This window comes from Elephantulus edwardii, unplaced genomic scaffold (genome assembly GCF_000299155.1).
Source record: "Elephantulus edwardii isolate Elephantulus edwardi_28Jun2011 unplaced genomic scaffold, EleEdw1.0 scaffold00092, whole genome shotgun sequence".
In the NCBI taxonomy this organism is placed as follows: Eukaryota; Metazoa; Chordata; class Mammalia; order Macroscelidea; family Macroscelididae; genus Elephantulus; species Elephantulus edwardii.
Genome location: NW_006399842.1, coordinates 8,886,861 through 8,909,729, shown reverse-complemented (window position 1 = coordinate 8,909,729; position 22,869 = coordinate 8,886,861). Strand labels below are relative to the sequence as shown.

General features: G+C 39.9%; 1 protein-coding gene across 1 annotated transcript in view; it reads right to left on the bottom strand.

Annotated features, from left to right (window-relative positions):
* Window positions 1-22,869, bottom strand: part of ASTN2 (astrotactin 2) — an 895,904-nt gene that overhangs the window by 469,722 nt on the left and 403,313 nt on the right. Inside the window, exon 9 of the mRNA XM_006890703.1 lies at window positions 5,576-5,742. Within this exon, the coding sequence (XP_006890765.1) occupies window positions 5,576-5,742 (167 nt within the window). The remainder of the gene's footprint in view (window positions 1-5,575; window positions 5,743-22,869) is intronic.

Below are 22,869 nucleotides of genomic sequence, written 5' to 3'. Positions count from 1 at the left end.
AAAAAGTGGACCAGAACTGCCTACCACATCATCCCATTGACCCAGACTTTAGCCAGAAACCATGTCAAAACATGAGGCCAGTCAGCTAGATTAACACAAGACTTGAGTGAGCCAAGGTCTTTCTCCATCCCTTTACTGCGGAGATAGACATTTCACAGAGTTTCTCTCTTTCTATGATGTATCTTTTCTAATAAAACTATCTTTACTTTTCACCTCCACTTCTGTCTCTTCACCTTCCCTTTCCTGTGGGAGAGGAACCAGGGTTCAGCCTAAGCTGGGATTATTTTGAGTAAAACAAACAATCTAAGAAGAGCTGACCCAGGTCAAGACCAGGGAATTCATCTATAGCCAATCGTTCTGTTGTTTCTCACCCAGTCTAAGTCTTCATCTCGGCAAGAGAGACTGAACCAGGGCATTCAACATGCATAATATTACCTGTATTAGTGGTTTGAATCCTTTAGTTACCCAGAAGAATGATGGAGAGTCTCCTCCCATAAAAATTCACAGCCACAGAAACTCAATGAAGTTTTGCTCTGAGTCTGAATTGGCTTGATGGCAGTGGAGTGTTTTGAGCTCTGGTAGCACAGTCCATAATGTGTTGTGATACTAACTAAATAGGCTAGTGGTTCAAATCCAACAGCTGGTCCATGGGAGAAAAACAGAAAGTCTTCTACTATCAAGATTTTGAGGCTGAGAAACCTGATGGATGGTCACTCTGAGCTGGAAGTGACTCAATGACAATGAGTAAGAGAGTGATTCTCCAGGGAAGCAGCCAGCCACATCCTTCCACAGTGGATACTGGGTTAGAACTGTTGATCTTGTGGTTAGCAGACTACTATACTACCAGACTCATGTAATAGGTATATCCTGTAGCTATCATTGTTATCATTATTTCACCAATGAGGCAAAGAGATATTAAGTCACTTGTTCTGGGCTACATGATAAGGAAGCAGCCAAGGGTAAATTACCCAAACCCAACCTAAACCCCTGCCAGAGAATTGATTCTAATTTATGATGCTCATCAGGTTTGTAAGGCTGTGGACCTCAAGGCGGGCAGCCTGCTCATCTTTCTCCCATGGATCAGCTGGTGGAATCGAGCTACTGACCTTTTGGTTAAGAGAAGAACATGCTACCCATTATGCCGCCAGGTCACCTTCTGGGAAAGTTCCTTAACTTTTAAGGAACAAAGGCGTAAAGAAAGAACTTTACTCTCTTCAAAACTACCATCATGTGAAACAAGCAACCAGTTGCCATCAGGTTATTTCTGACTCCTGGTGACAAAGCACATCTTGCTAGGACAGTGCTTCAGGGGAGTTTAAGTGGCTCCCTTATCATTAGATTGCTAGGGTTTTTCCAAGGCATCTGTGGGTGCATCTGAACCTCCCTCCACGTTTGCACATAGCAGCTGAATGTGTTAACCCTTTGTGCCACACAGGGACTTTACAGTTCAGTGTGGAAGGCATCAATGACTGAGAGGCTTGTTCAGTAAATGCCTAATAAGGATACAAAAAAGACCCAGCACTGAAACCATAGCTACTGAACACACAGAGCCCTCGCCTTCCGTACTGCACTGCGGATGGAAGTGGTGATAGTTTTCGATGTCAAAATCCATTACTGCTGCTGCTGTCATTGCTGTTACTTGCCACAGAAGGACACTCCCCTTCCCTAGTGCAGGGGAGAAAAATAACAATGACAAGAACACAGCTGATTCTGCATGCAAGCCTGCAGATCCAAGGCCATGCATAATTTATTCACCACTGCCCTGCAGTCACTTAAGCTGAGGAGAGGCGGCTATAAATTCAGGTCTGCATACACTAATTTATTTCTTATTTATTTTACTGATACATATCAAAGGCCTTCAATGCACTGCTCCAACACCTGCACAAATACACCTGCAGGAGGGCCTCAGAAATAAGCTCTGGAAGAGCAATGGAACTCCATTGACTAGAACTGTCCATCTTAAGTTCATTTTCTGGTAAACTAAGATTAAACTCATGAACTAAGATTAAAGTCATAAACTTCTTCCACTTCTCCCCCATTTTTTTTTAATTTAGGACTGAAAAGACTGTTAAATGTCTTATTTGCTTTTATTAGTTTTTCCTTGGTTTTCATACAGTCTATCATTTTATTTTTCTACCTTAAGGAGAGCACTCATCACTCATCTGTCAGTTTATAGAATCGATGTTGTGCTGGAAGCACTCATTCATCAGTGCCAAGAAATATGGGAAATTGTGACCTGGTCAACTGACTGGGAGAAATTTCTGTTTGCACTCATACCCCAGGAAAGTGATGCAACACTATCATTAATATCAGTCAACAACAAATTCAACGTATTGTCACTGAATCTGGCCCTACTCACAGGTGACCATCCAGCATATTTTTTTCAGAGACTGGACTGTAATCTCCACCTTCCTCCCACTGAGCAATTGGTGGATTTGAACTGCTTTCCTTTGAGCTGGTAGTACAATACTCTACCAAGAAGGTCACCACATGTAAACAAAATTTTGCTGAAGATAACTTAAAAACAGCTGCAAGAGTTTACTGACAGGGAACTTACAGAAATTCAAGTTGGATTCAGAAGAGTACATGTAATAAAGGATATCTCTGCTTATTTCAGATGTGTCTTGGCTAAAAGCAGAGAATACCACAATGATGTGACCTGTGTTATATGAAAAAGTATTCTATTGTGTGGACCATAATTAATTATGGACAATATACTGAAATATATACTTGGACCAAGAGGCAGTAGTGAGAACAGAGCAGGGTAACACTGCATGGTTCAAATTTGGGAAGGGTGTACGCCAGGGATGCATCCTGTCTCCATCCCTTTTCAACATGTATGCAGAGCAGATTATCTGAGAGGCTGGGCTCTATGAGGAGAATTGTGGCATCAGGATTGGTGGAAGATCTATTAACAATCTCCGTTATGCAGATGACACAACCCTGCTTGCTGAAACTGAGGAGGACCTCATGCACTTGCTGCGAAGGGTCAAGGACTGCAGCCTTCAGTATGGACTGAGGCTCAATGTCAAGAAGACAAAGATTCTCACCACTGGACCAATTGGCAGCGTCAGGATGGATGGCGAACAGATTGAGATTGTTCACAACTTCAGTTTGCTCGGCTCCACAGTCAACACTCTTCGCACCGGCAGTCAGGAAATCAAAAAGCGTATCGCGATGGGAAAGTCTGCTGTTAGGGACCTCTCTAAAGTACTCAAGAGCAATGGTGTCTCTCTGGAGACTAAGGTGCACCTGATACAGGTCATGGTATTTGCAATCGCTTGTTATGCATCAGAGAGTTGGACAATGACTAGGGAGGACAGAAGGAAAGTTGATGCCTTTGAGCTCTGGTGCTGGAGAAGGGTACTGAATGTACCATGGACTGCCAGGAAAACAAACAGATTCATCTTGGAGAGGATTAAACCAAGCTACTCCTTGGAGGCAAGGATTCTGGGGCTTCGTCTGACATACTTTGGACATGTTGCCAGGAGGGACGGGTCCTTGGAGAGGGACATCATGCTTGGGAGGGTGGAGGGACAGCGCAGGAGGGGAAGACCCTCTTTGAGATGGATTGATTCGGTGACTGGGGTAATCGGGATGGGTGTGTCAGAGGCAGTGTGGTTGGCGCAGGACAGAGCAGGGTTTAGGGCTGTTGTTCATAGGGTCGCTATGAGTCGCAAACGAGTCGACGGCACATAACAACAACAGTACTGAAATATTGTGCAGAATAATAATTCAAGAACATTTCATTAAGCTCATGAAGAACTTGGATATAGACCAAGAGTCATTCTATTTCAATAAAAAAGGAAAAAGGGGTTACTATGTAGATCAAAATGAGGAACGCTAGGCATCAGAATTATATCTTTTCAGCGCACATATTCAACTTTAGGCTAAATAAACAACCTGAGATGTGGGACTACATGAAAAAGAACACAGGAATCAGGCAGACCTGAAGGTGACCCCTTATAAAAGTGTAAAGATGCCACCTTGAGGTGCTCTTGATTCAAGCCACAGTATCTTCCATCACCTCATATGCATGAGGAAATGGACAGTGTTGATGAATTAGTGCCTTTGGATTGTAGTACCGGCATAGAAAATGAAATGGATCATTGACCAGCATAACAAAGGGAACTCTGGAAGCCTACTAGTAAGGAGCTGGACTACCAACTGAAAGGAGCATGGTTCAAATCCACCAGCTGCTCAGCAAGGGGAAAAAAATGGACACTCTTTTCTTGCACAATTTACAGCCTCTGAAAACCCACTGGAGGGTCAGCTATGAGTTGGTTCTGACTGAACACACATACCAACAACAAAACAAGAACAAGTGGAAGTGCAGCCAGGATGCTCTTTAGAGGCAAAGACGGAGAGACTTTGTCTTCTTCACATATTTTGGTTATGTTATCCGGAGAGCCTAGTCCCTGGAGAAAGACATTCTTGATATAATAAGAGAATCAGCCAAAACAAGGAGGACCTTCCACAAAATGATTGACATAGAAGCTACAACAGTGGGCTCAGACTGAAGAGCAATGACTGAAAGGATGGATGGGACCAGGTGGCGGCTTAGTCAGTTGTAGAGAGATGTGGTTTCTGAGTCAGAACCAAGTCGAAGGCATCTAACAACAAAAGCAACCATGAAGACACTGAACACATGTGAGTCTTTAATAACTGACATTCTGATGTGGTCATGGGATTATTTTTCTGAGTTACAAAATGTCAAAGACGCAAAGAATTTCAAATTGGAAGGCCCAATCAGACAGAGAATGAAGTGAAGAAGGTATACTTCCTTTTCTGGTTTTCACCACCAAGAGAAACAAACATTATGCCTGGTACAAAGGAAGTGAGACTCCCACTGTCACCCTCTTTGGAACTAAGGTTTGTTACTTCAACTTCACTGTCCAAGGCTCTCATCTCACAGGCAATCAAACTGTGGGCCCAGAAAAAGAAAGTGTGATTTATCAAAGGTCACTTAGTAAGTCGCACTTATGGTAGTCCTCTTCTGTCTCCCTCTATTTATAAAACCACAATTTGAAATTCCAGCAGCATGACCATAACTTGCTTTATTTTACAAGCTTTAACACATAGTTTCCTTGCTATGCTCTTCTTCTCCCCACCTCAGTTAATTACCCTTGCGAATATGGGCAGTCTAAACAGTGACACTGAACTGTTAAATTCTTACAGAAACTGTTCAAAACTGGAGCTAAGCTTGTGCCTTTTAAGCACTGTAACTGATGTTTGTTTTGGTAAACACCTTCAAGATGCTCGATGTTGTCTCCAAACTATGCTACCCACACCTGCAGGACATAGGACAGGGGCTGGACTGTTTGAAGAAAACCATCCTGACTGCAGATTGCCTTCTGGGCACAGACTCAGTTTAATGTATGCTTCCATTTTCTTCCCAGTGCCTGACATAAGGCTCTCCTCTTGCCTTTTGCCCCGTGGTTGGGCTGGGAAGGACAGACAGTCAGGTAATTTCTTAGAAAGTCAGGTCCCGTCCATTTGCCATAACCCTTCTCTCGCGTCCCTCCTCCCCCCCACCCCCCTGCATTGGAACTGGAATGCAGGGATAGACACTCACCCGCAGAACATGAAGATGGTGCTGGAGGTGGCATCATAGGGCAAAGGCAGGGTCTGCTGCAGGCACAGCTGCTCACAGCCGCCATTAAAGCCATCGGAGCAGTCGATGCCTTTGGAGTGGTCGTAGCAGCCCGAGCCATCTTTCATGGGCCTCAGCTCCTCTGGGCACTGCTCGGAGAGAAGACAGCGGTGTGGTTAGGGCTGCAGCTCCATCGCACACTCTCCTCCCATCTTCTGAAAAGAGGCATGCATAGAAAACCAGAAGAGACAGGTTCAAAGTTCTGCTTGGCCTCATAATAGCTGTGTGGCCTTGGACACGACTATTACCTCTCTGAACCTCACTGTCCTCAAATATAACATGGGATTTTTGTAAGTATCTGCAAGAGTTGTGAGAAGGAAGGTCAGTGAAGTGCTTGCAACAATGGCTCACGCAACAACCACATAGCGAATGGCAGCTGCTATTCATATTGGTGAGGGTTCATAGGTAAGCAAACAGTTCAAGGCTCACTGCTAAGTGAAAGGCTGGAGGTATGAATCCACCTAGAAGTACCTGAGAAGAAAGGCCTGGAGATTGATTTCCAAATAAATAAGTCCTCTATGTCCCCAAAGAAACCATTCTGCTTTGGCACACATGACGCTGCCCTGAACAGAAATCCTGGGTAGGAATCTGGACGGGAAATTATTTCTTAATATTGACAGAGCTGGTATCATCATTGTTGTATTTATTATTATTATTATTGTCCTATATAGTTCCTACTATGAAGGTCCCTTGTGTACTGTGGAGTCGGAACTGACCCACAGCTGACTCTCAGGCAGGTTTTCAGAGGCAGTTAATCACACGAGAGGAGACTGCCCATCTTTCTCTGCAGGGCAGCTGGTAGCCTCAAACTGCATGCCTTTGGGATTTCAGCACAGCTTCTTGCCACGAGGCCACCAGGGTAGGTGTATTTAAAAAACTCTTATCAGTATGGGCTCAAATCTGAGCTCTTTTCCTTTTTTTACTGAAAGGTCGGAGGTAAGACATTCTCCCTCGATAGGCCTGAGATTCAGCATCTATTAAATTGGAAGGATTCTTGCATCTACAGATTTGTTATAAAGCTTAAGTTGTATCATTCGAGTGCATAGTTTATATCTTAGTTATTTAATGCTGCTGTAACAGAAATACTATAAATGAGTTACGTCAACAACTAGAAATTTATTTTACCAAACTAGGGTTCAAGCTCTTAAAGAAGGCTTTCTCTCTCTGCTGGTTCTGGAGGAAGGTCCTGGCCTACCTACACTTCTACTCCTGGGCAAATTTTATATAGGTTAACATCTCCTCTGGTCCACCCTGGTTCATAGAATTTCTTTCACTCTCAAAAGAGATTGATTTAAGACACATCCTATGTGAATACTGGTCAATTAACATCACAAAGAAAACCTATTTCCAAATGGAACTGTAATCATTACTGGGATTAGGAATTACAACAAATACATAATTTTGGGGGACACAATGCAATCCATAATATCTTACTTCACAAGGTGACACACAATTTGATTTTTATAAAATGCAAATTCCCATCCTGCATGTCTTGAATGGATCTCTTTTCCACCTTGTCCCCCAATCCATCATGAACAGGCACACATTTTCACAGCTGGAACACAGTAAATTCTATCACTGACTCTTCAGACAAGATGTGCAAGCTCCTCCCTTGCGATTTACAGCCTCAGAATGAGTCCGTGCTGGTTCAATAGCAATGAACAGTAGTAATAGTAGTACCTAACTGATCTGCTTTCATTCTGATCTCCAAAGCATCCTTCTAACGGGTCACTGGAATGATATTTCTAAACAGAAGTTTCTTCACAACTTATAAAAGAAATAATTAAAATAACTATTGCAGACATGGGAGAAAGGGGGGGAGGAACCCAAACAAGATGAATGTCAGGAGAGACTCTGAATATTGCATTAGAATGCTGAGAAGCCAAGGCAAAGGGGAGGAATCAGGAAGTTAAGAAGCTGAAAAGAAGATTTCAAAGGGTAGCTTGAGAAGACAAAGCAAAGTATTACAATGAAATGTGCAAAGAGCTAGAGACTTATCAACAATCTGTGATATGAAGATGATACAACCTTGCTTGTTGAACTGAAGAGGACCAAAGTGTTTCCTGCAGAAGGTCAAGGACTGCAGTTTTCACTAGATTGAAACTCAACATCAAGAAAACAAAGATCCTCACCACTGGACCAACTGGCAGCATAGTGATAGAAAGAGAGGAGATTGAGATTGCTAATAACTTCAGCTTGCTTGGTTCTACAATCAACACTCTTGGGACCAGCTGTCAGATGAGGAATTACAATTGAATGAGGAACCACATAAGGAAAATCTGCTGCCAGGGACCTCTCGAGTGCTAAAGGGCAAAAATGTCAGTCTAAAGACTATGATGTGTCTGATTCAGGCCATCATCTTCACAATTACTTGCTATGCGTCAGAGAGCTAGACAATGACTAAGGATGACAGAAGAAGAATCAATGCTTTTGAGTTGTGGTGCTGGGGAAGAGTACTGAACGTTCCATAGACTGCCAAGAGCACAAACAAGTCTGTTCTGCAGCGGGTGAAGCCACATTGCTCTTTGGAGGCAAGGATTTTGAAGTTCTGTCTCACATACTTTGGACATGTTGCCTGGAGGGACTGGTCCTTGGAGAAGGACATCATGCTTAGAAAGGTGGAGGGATGGTATAGGACAGGAAGACCCTGCATAAGATGGATTGACACAGTGACTGGGGCAATGAGGGCAGGTGAGTCAGAGAGAGTGAGGCCTTGGTTCTATCTAAGGCAAGGTACACAGCTATTGTGAATAGGGTCACCATGAGTCATAGGAGACTTGACGGCACATCATAACAATAACAATTCCATGTTCCTTAAGCTTTAGTAAGGGTATTATATAACGAATTGTTTTCTGCCTTGCCAGTGCACAGTGCTCCCTCAATCACAGGAGCCACCTTCAGCTCCCCAAACTACTGATTCCAACCTTCAGATCTCTGTACCCTTGGAGACCTCAGCCATTTAACCCCTTTCAGTGACTGGCATGTGGTAAATTCTCTGTGAATGGAAGATTTCAGTTTGTGGACACCAGTCAATTAGGTGCCAATGAATCAACTCTGACTCACAGCAACCCCATGTGAGTCAGGGTAGAACTGGATTACGGAGAGTTAGCAATGGATAGTTTTGGAAGCAGATCTATGCTTCCCTGTAAGGCACCTCTGGGTGGATTCAAATGGCCAACTCTTTAGTTTATTTAGCAGACAATTACATTAGCTATCTGCACCACTCAGGAACTCCAGACTAAGGGCACAATCGGTTATTAATTTCGTTTTCCATCATTTGATGAGACTGGGCTTACTTTCTCCAGACTGGTAGATAGAGAAGCAGTTCCAACTTTGCTGCCTTTGGAAGGGAAAATGAGGTGCTATGTTTTCATTTCAGTTGCAGTAGTGGCATTTCCTGTCCACAAAGATTAACACCCAGAACTCAGCCCTCCTCATCCATCACTGGGCAGCGCTGATTAAAATGCCCTCCCACTGTGCTCCTCCAGCCCCTCCACCCGAACTAACTCCCCAGCTCCCCTTCCAAGTCCAGGGCCTGAACAACATCAATAACCAGAAATACATACAAAAATTAATCTAAAAAAATACAAAAACAAAAACAAAAAAAAAAGGTCAGCCCTTTAGGAAATGAAATTTTGCCTAAGAAGCCCTTGTAATTACCAATGCATGAGAAGGTTCTTGGAGACATTTGAGACTGGCGCCAGGAAAGAAGACGGTGAAAGTAGGTTATAAATGGCCTTTGTCAAGCTCCAGAAAGGTTATAAAACGGCAACATTTTATGCTTTAAAGGAAAAATCAATTTTCCGTGTGCGTGAGATGCTGTACATATTAATATGGATGAAGAGGGGCCCTGTTTACCTTGGAATATACATAGGCAGGATGGGGCCTGGTCAAAGGTTCATTTTGGGCTCATTGACTGGGTTTTAGGGCTGAGTGCTGTGTGTCCACAGATCTTCATAGACAAACACTGGAAAGATCAGCTGAGCTTCCCAGCAAATGACATAATTATCAGTCACTGTATTTTTCATCTTTTGATTCCCTATCACTTTCTGTGTCTTTTTTAAAAAAAATGTTTAGCACTATAAAATGGCATTATCTAAGTACTAGGTTTGTTTGGTACTAGTTAAATTCATAGACTCAACACACAATCTAGGGAGTTAGGCTGGCAAAGGCCCTGAAAGATAAGACCACATGGTAAATCCCTAGAATCCGTGATTACAACTTTGTATGGTAAAAACTGCAGATGTGATGAAGTTAAGGCTCTTGAGATGAGGATATTATCCTGTATTACCCAGCTGGTCCCTAAAAGCCATCACAAGTGTTCCTTTAAGAGGCAGAGGGTGATCAGGCACTCAGAGAAAATTGCATGTGACAACAGGGCAAAGAATATAGGCATGCAGCCATAGTCAAAGAAAGACATGCAATCCCAGGCGTCACAGAAGCCCTTAAAAAGAAGAAAGGGACACCTTCTTCCCTGGAATTGTAGCCTTGACGACATCTTGATTTTAAGTTCTGACTTTCAGAACTGTAAGAGATTAAATTTCTATTATTTATGTCACCCAGTTTGTGATAATTTGTTACAGCAGTCACCGGAAACTAACAGAGGTTAGTAATATCGTAACATTAATTTGATAGATCAGAAAACCAGTCAGAGGGTTACATAGCTCAAAAATGGCAAAGCCAAGGATTCTCAGACTTCCTGGCTCTGTAGCTCTTTTTTTTTTTTAAATATTTATTCATATAATTAGTTTCATTTTCATTACATTTTGCTCATCTACATTGTGGATTAGCCCCCCTCTTCAAACATCTTACTAATAACTTTCTTCGTGAAAAGTGTACACCAGCTACTTCATACCCTAATACCCCCCTTTTAGAAACAGCCAATTTTCTGACCTGCCCTTTCCTATCAAACCAGAACTCTGAGGGATTAAGCCTGGCCTTTTTGCTGAAGAATCCTCTGTTCAACTTGGTGACTTTGAGCCTCGGCATCCAGAAGCAAAGTCCAGTCCAGAGGAAGCCATCATGTTGCAGCGATCGACCCTAGCTCACAATATGGATCATTGCTCTCTTTATCTGGTTGAGCTCCTGTCAAGTCATCCCCATTGGCTCTTAACTACCTCCTAGGCAACTCCGTTCACTCTGCGGTTACTTACTGACTAGTGTATTTCCAGGTTTAGGATGTTGAAACAAGGGTCAGTATTATTTTCTTCCTATAAGCCCTGGGATGTGTGAATGTAACTTGGAGAAAAGTCTGTGTGGATGTAAGAAATTTCATAATGAGATAATCTTGGATTAACCAGATGTGCCTTAAATATAATGACAAATATCCTTATAAAAGACAAGAGAAGATATAGAGAGCGGGGGAGGGGGGAAGTGGGATCAGCAGGGAAGCAGAAATTGGTGCTGTGTAGCCCCAAATTAAGAAAAGTCTGGAGTCACAATAAGCTAGAAGCAAAGAAGGATTTCCCCACAGAGCTTTTGGAAGGGCCATGATCTTGTTAACACTTTGATTTCAGACCTCTGCCCTCCAGAACTATTCAAAAGCAATTATCTGTTGTTTCCATCATAGAGTTTGTAGTAATTTGTTAATCAGCCACAGGAAACTCAAATAGCTCATTACTTTATAACTGAGGCCCACAGAGTGGAAAAGCATTGATCTAGTAACTTAGCATACGAGGGGACGGTACAGAACCATGTCTCTGGAGTCTCAGCTTGGTGATTTGCCCACCACACTCATTAGCCTTTAAGTTAAAGCAATTTAGAACTGAAGATGAACTTGCAGATTCTTTAGTTTTTCAACATGGCATATTTTAAAATCAAGAAAAGTGTGCATCAGGACTGTATCTTTTCTCTGTCCATAACTATTCAATCTGTATGCCAAGAAAACAATTTAGGAGGCTGGATTTTATTAACAAGAATGTGGCATCAGAACTGGATGAAGACTCTTCAACAACCCTGCTTGCTGAAAATGAAGAGGTCTTGAAACATTTGCTACATAAGATCACTGTTTAATATGGATTCTATCTCAACACCAAGAAGAGAAAAATGATCACCAGGGGCAACAGGCAACATTATGATAGATGGAAAGAAGACTGAAGTTGTCAAAGATTTCGGCTTACTCAACACCCTTGGCACTAGCAGTCAAGAAATCTAATGACAAACTGCAATGGAAATGAACCTCTGTAAGGTGTTAAGGAGCAAGGATATTAGTTTAAAGACTAAGGTACACCTGACTCAAGAAATGACCTTTTCAATAATTTGTATACATCTAAAAGTTGGACAATAAGAATGGCATAAAAATTATTGTTGTCTTGGAGTTGTAGTGTTGAAGAAGAGTATTGATTATCCTGTGGATTGCAAAGAAAAATGTCTTCTAGAAAGTGCAGCCAGGGTGCTCTTGGGAGGCAAGGACAGTGAAGGTTTGTCTCACGTAATTTAGACATGTTGTTAGGAGGGGCTAGTACTTGGGGTAGCCAAGTACTTTCCATGCTTGGAAAGGTGGAAGATCAGTGAAAGAGAGAAAGGCTTTCAATGAGATGGACTGACACAATGTCCATAACAAAGGGCACATGTATATCAGAGATAATGCAGCTCAGACATGATAGGGCCAGGTTCATGGGACTGCTTGCTATAAGTTGTAGTTGACTTGAGGGCATTATCAACACCACCACCCAGTGGATTAGCATATGGGAAACTGAAGGTTCAGAATGAAGAAGAGAAGACAGTAATATCAAAACCAATTAAAGGCAGAGGCCTGTGTTTGATCTCAGAACATGAAAGCAGTGTTCTGAGTAAGCTGGTTAATGAGTTTTTTCCTCCATAATTACTGCTTAGTCTTGACTGCTGTAGCTACAGAATATACAAATCAGAGACTTCTACTTTATTCTTTCTCAACATTATTTTCGCTATTCCAGTTCTTCTGTCTTTTCACACGTATTTTAAGGAGTTCTGGTGGCCTAGCGGGTAAGAAGTTGAGCTGCCAACCCAAAGGCAGGCGGCTTGAATCTACCAGATGCTCTGAGGAGACAGATGAACAATCTTTTTCCCTGTAATTTACAGTCTCTGAAAATCTGGTGAAGGATTAGTTATGAATTGGTTGCCACTCAACACTAATGAGCTTGAGGATTTTTAGTATACATTTTACAAAATCTTGTTTATATCCATAAAAGAAATCTCACTGAGAGTTGGATAAGAATTACACGAAAGCTAGCTATTTGGAGAAAATGGACATCTTTATTACCTTGAGTCTTTCCAGTATATGAACACAATTTGTGTCTATTTATTTGTTTGGTTTCTTTCATCAGTATGTTGAATCTTTTAGAATAAATGTTCTGAAAACATTTAATTATACTTAAGGACATGCATTTAATTTTTTGTTGTGCAACTGTAAATAGTATCATTGCTAGTATATAGTCATACAACTGACTTCTGTATATTTATCTCATAGTCTGTAACTTTAACTTACTCATTACTTCTAGGAAGCTTTTTTTCTTTGTACCTCTTAATTTCATGGACTCTTCTATGCAGACAACTAGACCATCTGAAAGTAGTGACAACTTTATTTTTTTTTTTCTTTTTTGATCTGTGTACATTTTATTTTCTTTCTTGTCTGATTGCCTTAGATGAAATTATGGCACTATTTTGAACAAGAGTGGTGAAAATGGATATCTTTGCCTTTCTCCTATCTTAGGGAGAAAGACACTGAGTATTTCACCATTAAATGTAAGAGTAGATTTAGATTTTCAGTAGATTTTCTTTATAAAGTTCTTCCCTATTCCAATTTTTCCAAGATTATTTTTGTGAACATGAATGGGTGTTGAATTGTGTCAAATGCCTTTTCTACATCAATTGGAATAATCAGATGATGTTCTTCGTTTGCTTGCTATATGTTGGTTGATTTTCAAATAGAGAATCAGCCTTGTAGCCAAAGAATGACTGATTATTCTGTTTATATATTGTTGGGTTCTATTTATAATATTTTGGAGATCATATTTATGAGAGTATATATTTTGCTCTATTGTTTTCTTCTCTTTTCTCTTTTACTTTGTCGGGATTTGCTGTCAGGGTAATGTTATTTTCATAAATTTAACTGGAAGGTTTCCTCTTCTATTCTGTAAATAATATTGTGTAGAATCAATATACATTATTATTTAAATAGTTGAATTATCTAAGGAAACAATTTGGGTCTGAATATTTACTTTTGGGGGCATTTTTAAGTTACAAATTCAGTTTCCTTCGTAGGCATGAAGCTATTCAAACGGTTTTATTTTGAGCAAGCTGTGTTTGTGTTTAAGGAACGGATCCACTATCTAAGGTGTTCAATTCATATTGTAGACTTGATTCCATCTTGACCACAAAGAGGTATTCAGAGTATTTGCTTTTTACCCTTTTGATGTTTGCAGAGTCTGTAATGCTATCCTGTGTTTCATTTCTACTACTGTTAATTTGTTTCTTTTCTGTTTTTCCATAAGTTTTGCTAGAGGTTTTTCAATCTTATTGACCTTTCCAAAGAACTCGATGTTTGTTTCATTGATTTTCTCTATGCTTTCCTGTTTTCAATTCCATTGATTTCCTTTCATCTGCTTGTGCTGGGTTTATTTTACCACTCTTTTTTTCCTAGGCTATTGAAGTAGGAGCGTAGATTATTGATTCTGACTCTTGTTTTCTAGTGTAAGATTTGGTATTATTAATTTTCTTCTCTTAAATATGAAGATATAGGAAAGCAAAAGATAAGGATGAATCACTTCTTTAGCTGTGTCCCACATATTTTGATATGTTGGATTTTCACATCATCCAGTCCAAGTCCAATTGATTCTTTATGTCTTTTTAGACTCTCCTTTGAACTCTTATATTATTTAGAAATGTGCCATTCAATTTCCAAAGATTTGGGAAACATCTCTATTATCTTTATATTACTGCTTTCTAGTTTGATTCCCTGATACAGAACATTCTTCGCATAGATGTAATTCTTCAAATTTTTTGAAGATTGTTTCATAGTCCAGAATATGTTCTAGCCTGGGAGGCTTTCCATGGGTCCTTGAATAGTATGTAATTTCTGTGTTGTTACTGAGCAAAAACATAAATGCTGGTTGATAGCTATTATTAACATTTTCTTTCTCTTTTTTTCCTGTGGGTTTTTAAAAATTTTATTTTAATGAAAGTATATAGAGATCTTGGATTTCCATTCATTTATTAGGCATTTCTCATTTCCCCGTTTCAGTGCAGTGTACATTATTTATGCCCTCTTTTCTTAGTTTTTCCCCAACTCCTATGTCAGTCCTGATTTACAACAGTGGCATTATGCAGAATTTGTCCTTTTGTGACTGAGATATTTCACTAATTGTTGCAGTGGTAGTGTGGCTGAAGTCTTTAAGCAAAATGGTGAGTCCATTTATTTCTCCTCTCAGTTTAATCAGTTTAAGTTTCACATTTAACAGAAACAAATCTATTATATGACAGATTTTGTATTGTTAGGTCTTTTTAGTAGATGATCTCATATCATCATAGGATGTCTCTCTGTAAAATTTATTTTTCTGAAATATATTTTACTTTGTATTAACGTAGCTATTCTTGTTTTTTTATTTACATGATACAACCTTTCCACCTTTTTACTTTTGACATACCTCTATAATTATGTTTGAAATGAATTTTTTGTAGACAGAATAATGCTGATCAAGTTTTTAACCCCATTCTGATTATTTTCTATCTCTAGTTGTATAATTGGTATACAGAAATAATTTACATTCAATTAATTCTTACTATGTTAAGGTTTACTACATTGTTGTGAGTTGATTCTTACTTATAGCAACTCTATAAATCAGAGTAGAAATGCCCCAAGGGTTTCCAAAGCTGCAATCTTACTGAAGTAAACTATAAAATCTTTCTCCTGTGGAGAAGCTGGTGGATTTGAACAACAGAAGTTTCATTTAGTTGTCAAGCATGTAACCACTGTGCTACCCAAGTTCTTTTTTAGGGAGTTGGTCTGCTATTTTTATTCTATTTTATGACTGTGTCTTGTTTTGAATTTCTCTGTTTTCTTTATTCCTGATTTACAATCCAATATGTCATTATTTATTAGAATATTATTTTTATTTTTATAAAACAAAAGGAACTCTGGTGGCCTCGTGGATTTGTACTGACAACCCAAAATGGGAGTTCAAATCCACCAGTTGCTCTGTGAGAAAAAGATGGACAATTTCCTATTTTGTGACTTACAGCCTCTGTAAACCTGCTGGCGGGTCACCTGTGAGTCAATGCCAAGTCCACAGCACATAACAACATATAAAACAAGAAGCTCTGGCAGTGAAGGGATAACACGTTGGGTTGCTAACCAAAAGATCAACATTAGTCCTTCTGTGGGAAAATGATTTGCAGTTTGCTGCCCATAAACATCTGAAGCCTTAGAAAACCGATGGAGGCTCACTATGAGTTGGAATTGGCTCAACAGCACTGCGTTTGTTCACATTAGCTTATGTAAATGTAAATGCTCTTGAGTGCATCTTTTTGTATAATTTTTTTCATTGTTTCTCTATGTTATAACTAAGTGTTGTTGTTGTTGCTGTTAAGTGCCATCGAGTCGTAGATGACTCATAGCGACCCTATAATATTATTTGCCATCAAGCCAATCACAGTTCATAAGGATCTTACGAACAACAGATCTGATCCCTGCCCTGTCCTGAGGCACTCTAGAGATCTCCTCTGTGTTCAAGCCCACTGCTAAAGTCACTGTGTCAATCTGTTGGACTGAGCCTGTTCCTTTCTTTCTCTGATCCTCGACCTTTTCCAGCATGATATCTCTTTCTAATACTCTTTTCCAATACATCCCTTCTGAACACATACCAAAAGTATGTGAAATGAAGGTCACCAACCCTGCTGCTAAGGAGAACTCTGGCTCCTCTTCCTCCAAGGTATATCTATTTGGTTTTTTTGGTAATTTGTGGGCTATTCAGTACTCTTCAATAAAACCACAACTCAAAGGCATTGATTTTTCTTTGGTCTTCCTTACTTATTGTTCAATTTTCTGATGCATAGGAAGCAAATGAAAATACTGTAGCTTGTATAATGCACAGGTGAATCTTTAAACTGACATATTTGCAGTATTTGTTCTTTAGTAACTAAGATATTTCACTCAGCATAATATCCTCCAGGGTCAGACATTTTGTATAGTTTTTCATGAGTTCCTCGTTTTCCAGTGCTGCATAATATTCCATTGTGTGAATACACCACAGCTTCTCTATCCATTCATATGTTGATGGGCACCTTGGGCGGCTTCCATCTCTTTGCTATTGTGGACAATGCAGCAGTAAACATGGGTTTGCATATATCTGTTTGGGTGGAAGTTCTGCGTTTTTTTTTAGATTATATTCCCAGTAGTGTAATTGCTGGATCAAGTGGTGTTTCTATTTCCAACTTTTTTGAGAAAGCACCATTCTGTCTTCCATAGTGGTACACCATTTTACACTCCCACCAAAAGTGAATAAGTGTTACTAAGAAAATTGTTATAAAACAGGACTGACATGGGAGTAGTGGGGAAACTAAGAAAAGAGGGGATAAATCATGAACACTGCATTGGAATAGATGAGGGAAAGAACTGTTTAAAAGGAATATATGATTAGGTATTATTTGCAAGACAATATTCCAGAATAAGAGTTGCATAGCAAAGTGAAGTGGGGGAATGGTGGGGAGGGAGGAAATTGTGTAACAATGAATTAATTTAAAGAGAAAATTGAACTGGGAGGGTGGAAGGAAAATGTGCAACAATGAATGAATGGAAGTCCAAGTTTTCTGTAAACTTATATTAAAGACACAATTAAAATTATACTAAAAAAAGAAAAGAACAAGCTAACCCAACACACACACACACACACACACACACTCACTCACTCCCTGACATCTTTGCCCTTTAGCACTTTGGAGAGGTCCTTGATGGCAGATTTTTCCAATTCAATACAACCTTTGATTTCTTGACTGCTATTATCATGGGTGTTGATTGTGGATCCAAGTAAGATGAAATTGTTGACAACTTCAATTCTTTTTCCATCTATTATAATGCTGTCTGTTGGCCCAGCGTGAGAATTTTTGTTTTCTTGATTTTGAGATGTAATCCACATTGAAGGCTATAGTATTTCATTTTCTTCAGTAAATATTTAAAATTTTCTTCACTTTACATAAACAAGGTTGTGTCATCTGAATAACACAAATGAGTAATGATTCTTTCTCCAACCCTAATGCTACATTCTTCTTTATAGAGTCCAGGTCCTCAAGTGATTTGCTCAGCATATAGACAGACTAGCTTTGGAGAAAGGATACAAAAAGGAGAAAGGATACAACTGTGATGCACACTCTTCTTGATTTCAAACCAGCCAGTATTCCTTTGGTTGGTTCAGACAGCTAACTGCTTCTTGGTCTATCCATGACTTTTACATGAGAACAACTACATTTTCTAGGATTCCCATTCTTCTCAATGTTTTCCATAATTTATTAGGATTCACACAGTCAAATACTTTTGCATAGTTAATAAAACACAAGCAAGCATCTTTCCATTATTTTCTGGTTTTAGCCATGATCCTTCTAATATCTGCAATGACATCCCTCTTGCTACCTCCTCTTCTAAATCAAGCTTAAATGTCTAGAAGTTATTCGTCAATGAACTGTTTCCAGCCAATTTTTAAAATAATTTTACTTGCATGTGAAATCAATAATGTTGTTTGACAATTTCTGCATTCTATTGGATTATCTTTTTTTTTTTAAAAAAAAAATAGGAACAAATATGGATCATTTCCGCTTAGTTGACCAGGTATCTGTCTTATAAATTTCCTAGCCTTGTCTAGGTAGCACATCTCATGTTGAAATATGTTAATTGGCATTCTATCAATTCTTGGGGCCTTGGTTTTTTGCAAATGTCTTCAGTACAGCCAGAACCTCTATCTTCATTACTAATGGCTCTTGATCATATGCTACTTCTTGAAATGATTCTGCAGTATTTTTATTTAACTGGTTCAAGTGATATGTTAACAACTTTATGCCTTCAAAGCCTCCTACTTTGGTGAATAGGTTTGTTGTTGTTGTTGTTGTTGTTGTTATACCATCGACTTGACTGCAACTCATAATGACCCTATGCACAACAGCCCTAAACCCTGCTCTATCATGTGCCAATCTTATTTGTCTCCAACATATCTACCCCCATTACCCCAGTGACTGAATCAATCCACTTCATTGAGGGTCTTCCTCTCCTAAGCTGCCCCCCTACCCTCCCAAGCATGACATCCCTCTCCAAGGACTGATCCCTCCTTGGAACATGTCCAAAGTATGTCAGACTAAGAAGCTTCAGAATCCTTGCCTCCAAGGAGCAGCCTAGTTTAACCCTCTACAGGACAAACCTGTTTGTTGGTGCACATGCAGAAGTCAGAGCTTTGGCACAGAATATCAGAAGGTAAGAGAAGGTAAGGCAGGAAGGGGCTTCAGCATCCCCCACCCGACAGGCAAATGCAACCCAGAGGCCTCACAGGACAAGGCGGAACTGGAAACCGCTGGGCACACACAGAAGGCAGAGCTTTGATGAATAGGTTTAGTCTTAAAAGCTTTTGGGCAGCCTTCTAAGGTGTAACTATTAGTCTCTCCTTCTGTTGAACAAACAAGAGTGAAGAAAAGCAAATAGAAACAATTTGTCACAAGTTTTAGTGGACCAGACAAAACTTGATATCTCTTATTCTGAGACCATAAAAACCAGAAGATGGGCAGCTACCTCTGTTCACCACTAGAAAAGGATCACAAAGAAAATTCTGGATAGAATGGGAGAAAAATGAAGAGCAAAATAAAAATCATGGAAATATCTAGGCTTGCTAGTATGGCAGGAACTGGTCGAACACTTGTGACGATGGCCCTTAATCAGCCTTCTAAACTAGACCTGAACTATGGCCCAACTTTCTTTCAGCCAAACAAGTGAAAGGCCTCTAAGGTAATAACTAACATCAGGGCAGTATTCTCTTCATTCCTTAGAATAATCAACTATGTAACATCTTAAAAGGCAGCATTTTCCCAGGATAAATTTCAGAAGGCAGAAAGAGGTAAGAAAGGAAGATGAAGAGAAATAAGAATCTTAAAAAGGAAGTATGTAATTTGTATTCTTCTTATTATACTAGTTCATTTACAAAATTCAAATACATTGTTTTCCAGAACAGATTCTTCCAATTTCCCTCACCTCTGCACCCTTCAAACCGTATAACCCATTGATTAACCTCCTCTGCCCTGCACATCCTCACCCCTCACCTCCCCCCTTGGATCCTTATACTCTTTCTACAATAATGATTTTATAAAAATAAATATACAAAAAAGAAATATAAAGAATGGTATTACAAAGTAGGGATTTTAATCAGTTTCATAAAACACAATGTGTATGAATGGTTGAGTGGAAAACCAATTTTCTCTGTTAATTTTCATTCATATAACACCAAAAAGTAAAAAAAAATAAAAATTAAAATGTCCCTTTGCCTTCTTGCACTTTTAATTTCTTAAATATTTTTCTTTTGGTGATGTTAGAGTTTTTTTTTTCTTTTTTTTAATTTATTGTATGAAATACAATATGAATTAAGTGTGAAATACAATGTATACAAATATTGTATGTTGTTATTCCCATTCATTCATTGTTGCACTTTTCTCCCAGCCCATCCCTCTCCCCAAGTATACTCTTCTCTTTGAAAAGTAGAAGAAGAGTTCCCTCATTGTTGGTTCACCCCAGGTCCACTCCACTATGCAGCCTTCGTTCTGGACTCCTCTCATGACAATAATACCTAATCACATATCCTTCACCTGTTTCAATGCAGTGTACGTAATTTATCCTGTCTTTCTCAGTCTCCTCCCAACCCCAAGGTCAGTCCTGTTTTACAACAGTGGCACCGCATCATGCAGTATTTGTCTTTTGTGACGGAGATACTTCACTCAGCATAATGTCCTCCAGGGTCACCCATTTTGAATAATATTGCATGAGTTCCTTGTTTTTCAATGCAGCGTAGTATTCCATCCTGTGACTATACCACAGCCTCTCTATCCATTCGTTTGTTGATGGGCATCTGGGTTGTTTCCAACTCCTTGTTATCGTGAACAAAGCTGCGATAAACATGGGTGTACATCTTAAATACTTTTCTATGGAGCTATAGTGGTGCTGTTCACAGGGAATCAGACTGCTGATGCAAAACCCATGCCGTTCTTTCTACTTTCTACAGGAGAAAAATGGGCAATCTCCTACATGATTTATAGCCTTGAAAATTCAATGAAGGGTCAACTATGAGTCAGTTCCAACTTGGTGGAAATGAGTTTTAAGAAATACTTCTCTACATACATTTAAAACTATAGTGAACATTGCATAAGGCTACTACTAGTCACTATTGTAAAGTAGGATGACTGAGCAAGATATGCATAGATGTTCCAAAGGGGTAGGAGAAAAGAAGGCCAGAAAAAGGGAAGAGGGGGGGGAAATCACTGGACTAGCAGAGACTTGCAGGTAGGTAGAGAGGGGGTGAAGTAAAGGGAAAGGTTTAAAGGGGACTTGAAAAGGTGGGGTGATAATAGTCATAGTGCAGTGGAAGTTAATGATATAAAATATAATGTATACGAATGACTGCATAAAACACAATGTATGTATACAAAATCCAATATAGTATGCTATCCAATTAAAAAAAAACAACAGAAAAAAACTCTCACATTAGTGTTACAGTTTTTGCTTTAACCACCAAACACAGTATAGAAACATTAAAGAAAAAAAAAAAGTATATTGTATTTACCTGCCTTTCTAAAAGGCTTCCCTGACAGTCCCTAGGAGCACAGGGAAATGTCTTGTACGGTCAGGTGGTGGTAGGTCTCCAGAATCCTCACATCCCCACTGACACAGGGTAAGGGACCTCATTAAAGTTCTGGCTCCTTTTGTAGCCTTTTTTTCTGACTCTACCCTATTGGAAGACTGTGTTGTTTTTCCCCAAAACTTGTAAGGTAGGCGTCTAGCTCTTGGCTTGGCCTTTGTTGATACTGGTGGGCCTGGATCTACATTTATTCCTGTAGAATTTGGTTGGAGTACAACTGCTATTGCCCAAAAGTTTTCTGTCTTATTAATCTTTCGGTTAAATAGAGCAAGAAAGTTTTTGTTGACATTTTTATCATCTGGGCTCATTAGCATTTCTAGATTTCCAGCTTCTTTCACTCTAAATCTGAAATATAACCCAGACTCCCCGCTCTTGTAGAGTTCTTGTGACCTATTATATAAGGAGTTGAACTACAACCCAAATCCACTAGCTGGCCCACAGGATAAAGATGGAAAATCTCCTCCTGTGGAATTTATAGCCTCTCAAAATTTACAATCAACACCCTTGTTACCAGCAGTCAGAAGATTAGGAGACATACTGCATTGGGAAAGTCTGCTGTCAGGGACTTCTCCAAATTTTCAAAGGCAATGATGTTGATTTGAAGACTAAGGCCCACCTGATTCAGGCTATGATCTTCTCAATCACTTGCTTTGTATCTGAGAGCTAGTCAATGAGTAAGGAGTCCTGGAGAAGAGTTGCTGCCTTTCAGCTGGGGTGCTAGAAAAAAGCACTGAATATTCCATGAACTGTCAAAAGAACAAATGCTCTTGGAAAAAGTGCAGTCAGAATGCTCCTGGAGACAAGGGCTTCATCTCACTTAACTTGGGAATATTGTTAGGAGGGGCGAGTCCTTGGTCAGGGACATTATGCTTGGAAAGGTGGAGGGTCAGTGAAAGAGAGGAAGCCCCTCAACCAGACAGACTGACACAGTGACTACAGCAATGGGCTCTAGTATGTTAGGAAGAGTGAAGATGGCATTGGATAGGATTTCGATCTGTTGCTCACAGGGTCACTATGAGTCATATTCGACTTGACAGCACTGAACAACAGCAACATGAGCCCTGAGAAGGCAAGTGGAGTTTCTTCGAAGTGCAACGAGGAGCGACTGGGATGGCTGCAGACCATAGGAGTGGAGTGATGATCTGATTTGTGATTTGGAAGAGATTATTGAATTTCATTATCTCTACAGGCTTTCTTTGAGCTCACAAAAGGCAAGCTCCTGGGAGACCGGCTCTGTGGGAATTAGAGCTGACAGGAGAAAGGGGGAAGTTCCATCTAATGAGGACCCCAATCTTAGAGGTCTGCCAGAGGTTTTACAGTGAGTAGGTGAGGGTGGATGTCTAAATTGGGTCAGCCACAGGT